The following is a 14,027-nucleotide window of genomic DNA, read 5'->3' as shown; positions in this document are numbered from 1 at the left end:
TTTTATATTCTAGACGGCAGGCTGCGTCAACTACAGGCAAAGAACATTCGGAGAACCGACTCAGGCAAACTGCCCGGAGTGAGAGACGGGCACCTTCGTCTTTAGTTATGGCGGACCTGAACGTCGGCGAAAAGCCGCTGCGAAACATTTCAGAATCGTTCAAAGCCCTTGCCGCCACTGTAAATGCTGAAACCACCGCGGTCGAGGTTGCGCCGTTTTCTCGCGCCTGCTCCTTTATTTCCCCTCTTTTTGGTTGCTTGGGCATCGCATTCAAATTCGCGGAAATGGACTATGTTGCCAAGGTATTTTAACTAGTTCCTATCTTAATTATCGAAGTGTTTGCTGCTGTTTGATCCAGAGGAACTATGGAAGATGAATTTGTGTAAATTTGATTCTAAAATTTCCAGGCCTGGTTCTTCTTTTACTCTTTAATCTTTGTAGTTTCGCACCTACAGATGATTAGCAGTTTCTGTTCTTCCATTTTGATTGATTAATGTAAATGAATGCATGAAAATCTGGAAAATTTCTTTGAGATCTACAATCTTTTATTTGTTGCCCTAACAGATGCTTTTGTGGATTCAATACAATAATATCGAAAATTGATTGAAATTAACTTGTATTGTATTCAATGAGTGATCAAATTGAGCATGACTCATTGTACACAATCGGAGGTAAGAGCTTCATATCCCATACCTTTCTTGTTGCGCCTGTATTCTATTTTTAGTGTAACTGGCTTGGAGGACAAAGGGTTGGTATGCTATTTGTTAGATGAACACAACTCTCTACAATGGTATGATATTGTCCACTTCGAGCATAAGCTCTCATGACTTTGCTTTAGGGAATGATATTGTCCCCAGTGGAGTCGCCAAAGTCCCACATCGGCTAATTTAGGGAATGATCATGGGTTTATAATCAAGGAATACTCTCTCCATTGGGTTGAGGCCTTTTGAGGAAGTCTAAAGTAAAGCCATGAGAGCTTATGCTCGAAGTGAACAATATCATACCATTGTATAGAGTCGTGTTCATCTAACATGGTATCAGAGTCATGCCCTTAGCCATATCGATAGAATCCTCAAATGTCGAACAAAGGACTAAAAAAAAAAGGAGTCGAGCCTCCCGCCTCGAAGGCATAGTAAAAAATGACTAAGGCTCCAAAAGAAAAAGGAGTTGAGCCTTGATTAAGGTGAGGCGTACTTTGTTCAAGGAAAAGTGTTGGATGGAAGTCCCACATCGGCTAATTTAGGGAATGATCATGGGTTTATAATCAAGAAGTACTCTCTCCACTTGGATTGAGGCCTTTTGGGGAAGCTCAAAGCAAAGCCATGAGTGCTTATGCTCGAAGTAGACAATATCATACCATTGTGGAGAGTCGTGTTCATCTAACACTATTTAGATTACCAATTTGTTTCTCCATGTTTGAGGTTTGATCACTCATTGACTAAACTGTGAACAGGTTAATGATCTTGTAGAATCATCTAAGTCAATTGCATCTCTACAAGTGTTGGTGGACAAAGATATTGAATCTGAGTGTGTGAGGAAAGCTGGTAGCCATTCAAGAAATCTGTTGAGAGTGAAGCGCGGGGTTGACATGGTCAGAGTACTCTTCGAGCAAATTTTAATCACAGAGTATGTATATCAGTCGCTTTAATGTGTTACCCTTTGCTTTAGTCATTTCTCTTTCAATATTTTAATGAACTGTTTGCTTCTATTGAATCTTTCTTGCTCTATTTGGGCAAGTCCTAAGGCAGTTTGACTAAAAGATGTAGTAGACTCAAGATATTCTGCTTCCATTTGAAGCTGGAGTAAAGCCATCATTCATGTTCTACAGAAACCTGATTAGTGATTGCAATTTACAATTAATGCAACATTTCCACTACCCTATCATCATAGTTAAATTAAACTTGATGTAGTTGTTAGGAATCCCCGCCCTCCACAATGGTATGATATTGTCCACTTTGAGCCTAAGCTCTCCTGGCTTTGTTTTTTGTTTCTCTAAAAGACCTCATACCAACGGTGATAGTATGCCTTATTTATAAACCCATGATCTTCCTCTTAATTAACCATTGTGGGACTACTTCTCAAAGTAATCCTCAACAATCCTCCCCTCGAAGAAAGTATAGAGCCTCCCATAAGCTCTTCTTCTTTGGAGCTATCGAACAACCTCCCCTTAATAGAGGCTCGACTCCTTATTTGGAGCCCTCGAACAAAGTACATTCTTTGTTCGACACTTGAGTCACCTTTGACTACATCTTCGAGGCTTACAACGAGGATTCTATTGATCGAGCTAAGTTAAGGGCATGACTCTGATACAATGCTAGGAATCCCGACCCACTACAATGGTATGATATTGTCCACTTTGGGCGTACCTCTCATGGCTTTGCTTTTGGTTTCCCCAAAAGGCTAATACCAATGGAGATAGTATTCATTACTTATAAACCCATGATCTTCTTCTTAATTAGCTATTGTGGGACTACTTCTCTCCGTAATCATCAACAATACTCCCCTCGAACAAAGTATAGAGCCTCCCATAAGGCCTTCTTTTCTGGAGCTCTCGAACAGCCTCCCCTTAATCGAGGCTTGACTCCTTCTCTGGAGCCCTCGAACAAAGTACACCCTTTGTCCGACGCTTGAGTCACTTTGTTCGACACTTGAGGATTCTATTGATCGAACTAAGTTAAGGGGCATGAATCTGATACCATGTTAGGCATCCCGACCCACTACAATGGAATGATATTGTCCACTTTGAGCATAACCTCTCATGACTTTGCTTTTGGATTCTCCAAAAGGCCTCATACCAATGGAGATAATATTCATTACTTATAAACCCATGATCTTTCTCTTAATTAGCCATCGTGGTACTATGTCTTTCAATTATCTTCAGTAGTTTTGATTGCAAACATGTTGAACATTGATTCCTGATTATGGCAGAGGTAATTCCTTGAGAGATCCAGCTTCCAAAGCATATGCACAGGTATTTGCTCCTCACCATGGGTGGGCAATCAGAAAAGCTGTTGGGGCAGGGATGTATGCTCTTCCTTCGAAGGCACAACTACTGAAGAAGCTCAATGAAGATGGTATGTAGCATTAGTCAATCGATGAATGTGTATATTGAACAAGATTTTGATCATGATATCAAATGTAGGCCTAATTATTCTAAATACTGAATCCAGTTATTGAATTGATATGCAATTTTTATGACCTGATTTCTTAGTACTCTTGTTTTGATATCATATTTTTCGTTCAGAGGCCTCAGCCAGAATCTTCATGCAAGATTATGTGGCCGCTTCTGCTCCTGTGATTCAGTATGTTGAAAAGCTCTTCTTCTCCAGAGATTTGGGCATAGATTGGTAACATATGAACTACAAATCCATAATCTTAATAATTTTGAGTATTCTATATGTAATCTTCGAATGATTCTTGTCTTTTCTATCTCCCCCCAAAAATATAAAAAAAAAATAAGAAATGAACTCAACTAGGTATCTTCCCTTTGGTGGCTTTTATGAAATATAAAATATCCATGAATGCATGAAGTTGTGTATACTCCTAATAATTATCCTTGGAAGTGAAATTCTCTTAGTGCTTTGTATGTTAATTGGATTGGAGGGTTTATATGTCTTCATAACTCAACTAATTCGGATTACACTGTTTTTTTTTTTCTCGTTTGATTTGAATTGAATTTTTGAAAAATTGAAAATTTGGTTTAGTTTGTAGGTTGATATTTTTTTTTTTTTGATGGATCAACCGACGAACCTGAAAATATGGTTACAATTTAACCCAACTTTACTTTACTTTTAAAAACATTAAGAATGTTTAATGTTTAGAGTTAATGTTAGTGATGCATTATGATTGGTAAATTTTTTGTATTTGAATTTTATGAGAGTCTACTTGTTAATGTAATATATATTATGTGTTAGACGAACACGACTCTCCACAATGGTATGATATTGTCCACTTTGAGCATAAGCTCTCATGGCTTTGCTTTGGGCTTCCCAAAAGGCCTCATGCCAATGGAGTTAGTATTCCTCACTTGTAAACCTATGATCATTCCCTAAATTAGCCGATGTGAGACTTTCATCATCCAACACCTCCCCTCGAACAAAGCACGCCTCCCCTTAATCGAGGCTCGACTCCTTTGGAGTCTTAGTCATTTTTGATTGCCTTCGTTCCTTCGAGGAGGCTTGACTCCTTTTTTCTTTTTGGAGTCCTTTGTTCGACATTCGAGGATTTGCCAATCTCTTGGCACGGCTAAGTTTAGGGCATGGCTCTGATACCATGTTAGGTTGAATGGCTCAATGACCTGACCTAGGGTCACGACCTCATGTATTTATAGATGAAGATTACATTCTAAATCATAGATTTGTTAACAAATCTATGATTTAGAATGTAATCTTCATCTATAAATACATGAGGTCGTGACCCTAGGTCAGGTTATTGAGTCATTCAACCTAACATTATGGATATAAAGTGGGTTCCATATAGGTTGCATGCAGAATTATTTAAGCTTGACATGATTAATCTTTACTTGTTTGAAGAGGAAGAGGATACTGGAAAATGAAAAGAAAAAGGTGTAAACGGACGTTGAAAACGACGTTACTAAAGAGAGAAAAGTCGCCGGAACTTTTTATGGTAATCGGGCGAAGAAAACAAATCCCGACCCGCAACCCAAACTAGAAACCAACCTAGTCGAGTCCAATACTCGCGACCTGTCACCTCGGCCCAACCCAGAAAACCCAATCTGCACCTCAGCCTAATCCATCCGTCACGACCCGAAATTGCAACCAAAAATCGACCTGAGAACCTGCAGACGACCCACGGACCTAAATCTAAAAAGCCACCTTGAAAGTCCAACCCATCCAAAGCTCAAACCCACTCGGCTCAGACAGAATCCCCGCAACCCAATAATAGAACCCAGTCCATAACCCATGACTGAAGCTCGACTCGCACCTCGACTCGACTTCAACTTGCACACGGCCGCTTCTGGTTGCACCATGTGTCAGCGTCTGGTGCAAAGTCCCCCTTGGCTGCGGCGGCTCCTCGACGTATTTGGCTCGGAAAACCTATTTCCGACCTGTTTGGCACCGTTTCGACTCTTCCGAACTTGATTTCTACCCTGTTTAAGTTACAATAGGTCATTTCAACGTCGTATTTCACAAATTTCAAGTTGGAATTTAATTATGTTGTGAAATACTAACATAGGTGTCAAAAGAACCAGTAGGAACCAACCACCGACGAAAGCGTAGGACGCATGCAAAGAGCTAGGAGCTTACATATATACTTTTTAGGGAGTACGTCGGTTAAGGCCTACCAAGTAAGTGGCTCTACCGTCGTAGGTTACGCAATTGTATGCTGTTTGTTTGCACGTGCCCGTGGATTCGCACGTGTCATAAATTGTATGTTAGACTGTTACTATTTAATACGTAAAAGTATGAAATGTGAATGTATATTGTTTTCGAAATGATTGATGTGCGATATAATGTGACGTGATGTGTTGTGCTTAGAATGTTTATGTGATCGTTGAGATGTTTTTTGTATGAGTCGCATGTCATAATATGTTATAATGAAAGCATGAATTATGATGTTATGTTCCTTAAATTGTATGTAAACAACATGATATGTATGACATGGAATCACAATCTATATGTATGATAGGAGGATTGAGAAATGAGAAGTAATATGATATGAATGAAGTGGATAGCGGGATTATATTTAATAATGTTGAAAATGGAAAAATATTGGGACTTCATGCATTGGGGGAATACCCCTATTCCATCACACGGGTACGAATGCGCACCACTAGGTAGGTGAAGTATCGTTATGTTTTACATAGTACTGTCGTGACGGTTACTAATTCTAATGGGTGTCTGACATAAAAAGCTACCAGAGTAGGGTCGCCCGACAAGAAAATGAGCCAGCGATGTGCGAACTAACTGGTGAGCCCATACTCACACGTATGGGCTGTGTGTAGAGTATATGGTACACATCCAAGCTGCCCATTAGGATAGTATCGTAGGAAAATAGAAATGATATGATAGGTTCCGTCATTGCATTTGCATGTTCTTGTTGCATAACCTCGATAGGGGTCGCTTACTGAGTATTCTTAAAATACTTAAACCTTGTGCTATTACATTTTCAGATAAAGGCAAGGCACCCATGTGAGACCGACAGAAGCATTGCAAATCCTGTGACCGTGGCACATGCATAGGATAAATTACTTCCTAGTTCAATAGTTTAGGTTAGTATAGGTTGAGTTGTATTTGCATTCATAGTATAGGTTAGTGTAAGTTGAATTTCATTTGCATTATTGGTATAGGTCAGTATAGGTTGAATTGTAATTACATTAATAAACTATAGGTTAGTATAGATAATTTAATTCAACATTGTTATTCTTTTTGTTTATTCAGAGGTAATAAAGGAGGTATGAATTAATGTCGAAACTATAAAATGTCCATTAAAGTAATTTCACATTAAATGTAAGATTAGAAGTATAGTAATTACTTTAGATTAAATAGGGAAAATTTAGGGTCGTTAAAAAATTTTCAATTTAGAATTATTAAGTTACTAACGAAACGGAATAGACATTCCCATAGGAAACGACAACTCACGATAATTTGGAGCATTTTTTAGGAACGGGAGCGATCGTACTTGAGCTATGGAAAACGTCAGCTAAGGCGAACCAAGTAAGTGGCCCTACCATCGTTGACTATAATTGTGTGTTGTATGATGACATGTGCCCGTGGTCGTACGTGTCATAGGCTCGTATATGCAAATTGTTGTGAAATTATATGTATATGCTATGAAATGTGATTGATATACTGTATTTAATGAATTGCTATGTTTTATGATATAATATGTTGAATTCATGCTCGAGATATATTGTGATTGTTATAATATATGATATGATACATGCACGATATGGATTTGTGATGTCTGAATGCAAGAAAACGTTATGATATGATTTATATGTTACATGAATGATATGTTATGATTGACATGTAAAATGATGAACTAACATGATATACAACCCGATCATATGCATGATTGATAAATGATATGGAAAATGTTATGATAAATGATATGAAAAATGATATGATATAAATAAGACACTAGCGAGGTTGTATTAAATGATAATGAAAATGAAAAAATGTTGGAACCTCATGCATTATGTGTGATCATGCATCGGGGGATGCCCCTATTCTTTCACGATAGTACGGATGCATACGCTACGAGGCAGGGAAACATTTATTATGTTTATCATAATGCTGACGTGACGGTCACTATTCTTAACGAGTGTTCGACATCAACAACTACCAGAGAATGCTCGCCTGACCAAAAATGGGCTCTGGAGGTGTGCAAATCGACTGGTGGGTTCATGCTCGCACGTGTGGACCGTGTGTAGGAAAATTAAGTATACATCCAAGTTGTTCGTTAGGATTGTCGTCGTACAAAAATAAACTGTTACAATAGATTCCATGCATGAAACTGTATGTATTTGCATTTAACCCCGATAAGGGAGTCGCTTATTGAGTGTTTGTTAAAATACTCAAACTATGTGTTACTCTATTTTTTAGGTAAAGTCAAGGCTCCCCTGTACAACTTCTGGTGGCATCGTAACTACTACGACTGTGGCACATACTTAAGATAGTTTCGCAATTTAAATTTAGTAGACTATAGGTTAGTGTAGGTTAGTTACATTTCTAATTAGTAGCATATACGTCAATTAGAGGATTTTATTTTACATTGTTTTTCTTTTTATTTCAATTTCCATTAGTTTGTTTAAGTTTAAGGGCGTTAGATGAAGCATGTAAGACTAAGGTTAATTTTATTATAAAGCTTCAATTGAATTATTTTCACATTAAATGTTCATGATATATATACAGTAGAGACCTTAAGTTAAGTAGAAAATTTAAGGTCGTTACAAATTCTTTATCATTAAGGCTAAGTATTCTTACTTTTCAGTTTAGATTACATGTTTAGAATCATTTAAGCTAGAGATGATCGATATATTTTGTGGAGTGATTCGAATCACAAACAAAAGTTATTGCCTTGAGATATTCGATCAATAAGTTAATCTGAATCTTACTTCTCTTGTAATGATTTCTTATCGTTTTGTATCAGAGCTTTGCTTTTGGGTTGATTCCATAACAATGGATATCATACCATTAAGCTTAACATCAAATATATGTTTTCTTTACGTTATTGGTATTTAATTTCCTTTGTTCTTTGCTATTAATACTCATCCTTATCAAAATTGTTTAAATCCTTGGAATTTCATTTCCATCTATTTCATATCCAAACCTTCTTTGATTTTTGAATATTTTCATAAACCTATAGTTTGCTTCCTTGTATTTGAAGCGTGCTACCACTTATTAGATTGCAAATTGACTTGGGTTCTCCACGTCAAATTTTGAGAGGTACGGAGAATTAGAGTGTTTTTTCCGAGTGCATACATGAGCGACTTAAACTACTTGAATGCAAACATGTCATCTGTTTTATCGAGAAGGTCTACAGTTCAAGTTTGTATAACTCTATATTTTTAATAATTTAAAAAAAGAATTGTCGAGAAGGTCTACGGTTCGAGTCTGTATAACTCTATATTTTTAATAATTTAAAAAAAGAATTGTTTTCCTTTCCTCGTTATTGTTTGTAACTATTCACTCGATTAATTCATATGCAAATCCTTTCCTTGTTATTGTTTGTAACTATTCACTCGATTAATTCATATGCAAATTTGCCTATTTTCCCATAAGCAAGTGTTGTGAGGTCTTTTGTGTTTTCTTCCCTTATTTTTGCAACAGGATTTCACACAAAGATTCGAGGACGAACCTTCTCGAAGAAGGAGAAAATGATATGAACCAAGACATCTCGATCATGCAATATGAATGCCACGTTAAAAAGAATCAAGCTTCATTTATACAACAAAGGCATCAAGATACTTCTTTTGTTCTTAGATGGTTACAAACTTTTTAGGGATGATAATTTGTTTCTTTAATGTATTTTAAGGATTATTTTCGTAGTGACTAATTATGGCCATAGAATATATATGTGGCAAATTATAGTTATAACTCTTGGAATGACTCATAGAAGGTAGGGGTATACATCCAACCCGACAACCCAGACCAACCCAACTCGAACTATAATGGTTAGGTTGGATTAGCAATTCGGGTTAGGTTGGGTTCATTTTTCTGAATCCGAACTAAGTCGGTTCGGTTTCGAGTTCATGGGACAAAACCTTCAGGTTGATCCGAACCAAACAAAATAATATAAAATATATTAAGAACCTTACCGTAATTATTGTTTGCCACGGTGGTACTTTAGCTTGACTAAAATCAATATTATTTTTTATTGATATATATATATCTATATATATATAGTGAATAATTATAGATTGATTTGTGTTTGTTTGCGACTAATTATAAATTGTGAATAAATAAAAAAAATTAAACAAATTAGTTTTTTTAACAACTCGACAACCCAAGGAGAAAATGATTTCTTCAAATTTGTGATGACTCCCAACTTGTGGCCTTCAAGGTATTAAAAAGAAATATTTTTTGAACTCCTCGGAAATGATTGTGATAGGTTAGACACGCAAATTCACATGAAAATGCAAAATTTATTTTCAAATTTTCTTCGATTGGTCAAGAAGTTTAAAGACACTTTCAGCTCTTGGTTTCTTTTTAGAACCGGTGGAAATTTAAGAAGCAGAGACCCAAAATCTAAACATAGATTACTTGCGAACGATGGAGAGCAACAAAATTTCTATATAGAATATACTTCCTAGCCCTACTACGGTAAGTCTGATGCACTAGTAAACAAGAGTTAATGACAGACACAATAGAAATTTAGAGGCACGCAGTCAATAGACTTTGATTAGATGCAAGTAACCTCAGTCTCAATATATACATAATTGACTAGGGTGGGAAACAAAGGTTCGAAAATGTGAGTATTGGAGGCTCGACTACTTGATTCAAGCTCTAAATGACTTCCCATACTTCTATTATAATTTTTAGTGAGGAACCTTATCTGACCTTGAAACATTTAGAACCGACTTGATTTTAAAGGTCGAGGTTTCTAAAACTCCTAAAAGAAAAACTTATCTGCTTAGAGAGGTTGCCATTTCATCTTTACAGATTAGTCGTTGAGTTTGATGTGTTGTGAGTCTTCTAGATCATATAAAAATTTGGGAGGGATCTAATGGTTGAATTTTGACATATCGAACACTTTGTGAAGCTTTCTTAGTCTATCGCGAATGTAAGGTAAATTTTTTAGATTAATGACATTTTTGTAATTTATTCAAAAATTCTTTCCTTTAGATTTCTTAAACCTTCTCCATGCCTTAACTTATTTGGAGTATTACAATGCCAATGGTTGCTTTAAAAGCTATTTAAAAGCTATTATCGTACGAGAATTCCATGATAATGAGAAATCATTTCGCCTTTTTAGTTGGAATTTATAGGAGCTTTTTTAAAAATTCAATACATAAGTAATTAACATGTTTTCTAACATTTGACTCATACGTTTAGTCGATTCATCTTTTTGTTGATCAAAAGCAAGGTTAAAATCCAACTGGGTGTCAAACGCTTTTAAAAGACTATGCTAGATATTAGAGATGAAGTGCGGTCCCAAATTGACAATCTATGTAATCTAACAGTATCCTTCATATATAGTTGTGTCAAAATATCTACAATATAGGTATCTTTTTCGGGCAAGAACATAAAGACTTGGTAAGCCCGTTAATGATCAACTATTTTACCGTATATCCTTTCAGAGTTATTGGTAGACCCACGCAAAGTCCTGTGCTATATTTTCCTACTTTTACTCTTGAATGCTTAGAGGTTGCTACAACCTTATCGACCTTGTGTCGTCATAATCCATCAAGCATTTGTTGTTGACCCATCGGTAATTTTCTAACATCTTGTAATAACTTGTCTCCCCTCTTCCTTTTTAAAATGTCATCATTATACTCCTTGAAATTATTGTACTTGTTTAACTTCTTCTTGAGAGTCAACCCTCCTTGGTACATACTTTTTCTTTAGGATGGCAATTTATATAATTACTTGTAAAGGTGAACATTTGGTTGACCTATCACTCTGGAATACTTAGCCACTACGAGATCTACTCCCTGAACATCAATAGACCGGTGTAAGTTCAATTATGAGTGGTACAAATAATCTCATTATTCGTTAGTAAACGTAAGATGGATGTCACAACCCAAAATTTGAACCTCAAAATCAAGGGTTAGACTAAAAGACTATATGCAATGAAAACAGGTAAAAAGTGATTGACAAGAAGAAATTATAGAAAATTTTTAGCAATTACGTAGAAAATTTAAAATCAAAACAAAGTATTTAAGTAGTGTATGTGTTTCATGAAAAAGTATGTATATGGATTACAAAAATGTAAAAACAAAACTAAACATGAACATGTATAGACTCCTAGACGTCTTGGGACACGCCTTTGTGGCCTTAAGACTCCGCACGCACTCCCCCTCGAACCGTGGTATCATTCACCTGAAAAAATGAGTAGAAAGGAATGAGTATAAAAATACTTAGTAAGCAGCCTACTTGTAGGTTCTTTTCGCATCCTTATCTTAGTAGGTATCCACGGTCTTATCTTGAGGTTCTAGGGAGTGCGAACTAATTTGCAACTCCCTTTTCTGTATCTTAGGAGGCTTGCCCATCTTATGCATGGATGATTGGTGTCCTAGAATGAGGCACGACCTCACAATTAAAATTGGGGAGAACAATATGGCTGGATCTGAATCAATATCGCTCTCTGAACATCCTCCATGGAGGTTAACTGACAACCCTCCCACGATACCGTACCTCCTCTAAATTTGGGGGTTGCGAACCCCTGTGTGTCGGTCAACTATTGAGTCACCCTTCGTGGTTCCACGCCCCCTTCTTAGTGGCGGATTTCTACAGCCCATAGGTCCTGTTCAAGAGACCCCTTAACTATCACCACTAGTTCGGGCACAAGTCACACTTCCCTGTCCAGCTCTACCTAGCTCAACGATCTCAGTATCGAAGTTTTGTTTCGACGGTATGATATCGAAGCAGAGAGGGAAGTGGAGGTTCTGGTGACACTATCCATGGTGTCCTACTAGTCTTTCTAGGGTGGATTCTTGGTGGCTTACTTGGATTCATTCATCTCTAGGATTCTCGCGCAAGGTCTCACAAACCTTTCATGGTTTGGAATTCTCACGCAAGGTCTCACAAATCGTTTCACGGGCCTAAATGCATGGTATTCTAGAGGTATCCCAATCTAGGGTTTCGTCTAGCCTACTTAGTCTTAAGCACCCTAATATAAGTTCATAGTTTCTTCCTATTCGACACGTAAGATAACACAAGCAATCATGCATTGGAGTTAACAAGCAGCAGTTTATGCAATATTAACAAACATGCTCAATAGGAAGATAACGTCCATCTTCACTTGAAATGCAGATTTCGCAAGTTTCCCTTCCTTCTCATGCATACAAACATTATTAGAATCTCAATCTAAGAAGATTACATAATCATTTCATATTTAGATTCCATAGATTTCCTTATTTATTTTATTTCCATGGTTTACATACTAATATACTAGGTCCAGCTAGTTAGGTTTATCAAATTGATAGCATGCATGCTTATTTCAAGCGGTTCCTACAAGTACTACTCATAGGAATCTAAATGGCTACTTACTTTGTTGAAGCGTGTCTTCCCAAGCTCGAATTACTTGCTGAAAAAGGTTCCAAAAATTCTCGAATTTCCTTGGTAGGTTCTAATTCATGTAATATTAGGGTCAGTATTGAAATGGGAGCGAAAAACAAGCAAACGGAGTCCAGAGAAAAAAGGATGACTCATGCGCGCTGGAGGGACCTATACGCATGAGTTTTTCTACACAGTCGTGGACCGGAACAGTTGAGTCAGAACGGTTCACGGGCGGTTCGATTTGCGTGGTTCTTGGGTTGCGTGCCTGATGTCACAACCATAATATGAAGAGGGTAGGTTGTGACCCTCATGCCATGACAAGCAAAGTGGCGTCCCTCAAGAGACACCCATCAAGCCATATGCGGGCCAATATAGAAGAGTGTCATGATGCGATTGAGGAGGATGATGCATCATCCAACACATCACCATGCAAAGTGGGCATTGAAGACATGCTGAGACATAAGCAAGACAGAGACATTAGAATAGACATGAAGGGCAAAGATAGGTTTGTTGAAGGGCCGGGTGGGGCCCCAAGCCTTAACCTCAAAAGTCGGGGTTTCAAAAGAAATTTGAGCATGCGGTTCGGGAGTTAAGTTCGTCCATATGAAATATGAATGCTCGCCAAGTTTGGTGTCAATCGGACATCGAACGGACAATGCACGACACCGTACGACAACTCACCAAAATCATGTCTACACCTGGTAGAATGAAAATGACCCAAAATGTACTATAGGGGTACCATGGTGTCAACTCTCCACCACCCCTGGGCCCTGTGGCCTAAGTGAGCTACCCTGTGGCACATACGTGTGTCACAGTGTGGGTGAGCGTGTTGGGACGAGTGTCTTGGGCGACTTCTTTTGAAATGGGTTTTTAAAGGAGAGTACCGAGCGGCACGGGTGTGCTGGTATTGCACCCTAGCCCGCGTGTTGAAGGTTGCTACATACACCGGCTATTCGGTACAGTATCTGTAAATGACTTGGCATGGACACGGGAGGGCCTATGCCTCGATAGAACCCAAATGGATGGATGTTCAGGAAGTCCCAATGAGATGAACGACACGCGGGCCCATTCTCGATGGCATGACAGAATGAGTTATAATGGTCGACGACATCCTGAGACTCGGGATGACGTCAAGACATATGGACCTTGTCGATGGGGATCGAGATGACAAGATGAGATGCGACGTTTTATTGAGAGACATTGGCTCGAGCATAACCAAGGTCGAGTCGAATGACTTGGCCTAGTGTAGAGGCAAGTCGGATGTGTCGTAGACGATTGAACATGCACGCGTAGGCGGCGTGTGTTGTTGAACAAGCTTGGATTCTGCACAAGCGATATTCT

General features: G+C 37.9%; 1 protein-coding gene across 1 annotated transcript; it reads left to right on the top strand.

Moving 5' to 3' along the window:
- LOC111472696 (accelerated cell death 11) lies at positions 1 to 3,576 on the top strand. Its single transcript, XM_023118312.1, has 4 exons — positions 1 to 302; positions 1,454 to 1,626; positions 2,929 to 3,074; positions 3,245 to 3,576. Exons 1-4 carry the CDS (start codon positions 108 to 110, stop codon positions 3,349 to 3,351), a joined length of 621 nt encoding a protein of 206 aa, XP_022974080.1. The 5' UTR covers positions 1 to 107; the 3' UTR covers positions 3,352 to 3,576.
- Positions 3,577 to 14,027: the final 10,451 nt, after the last annotated feature.

Source organism: Cucurbita maxima, unplaced genomic scaffold (genome assembly GCF_002738345.1).
Source record: "Cucurbita maxima cultivar Rimu unplaced genomic scaffold, Cmax_1.0 Cma_Scf00084, whole genome shotgun sequence".
Lineage (NCBI taxonomy): Eukaryota > Viridiplantae > Streptophyta > Magnoliopsida > Cucurbitales > Cucurbitaceae > Cucurbita > Cucurbita maxima.
The sequence above is the reverse complement of the archived record's forward strand: the minus strand, read 5'-3'. Positions and strand labels throughout refer to the sequence as shown.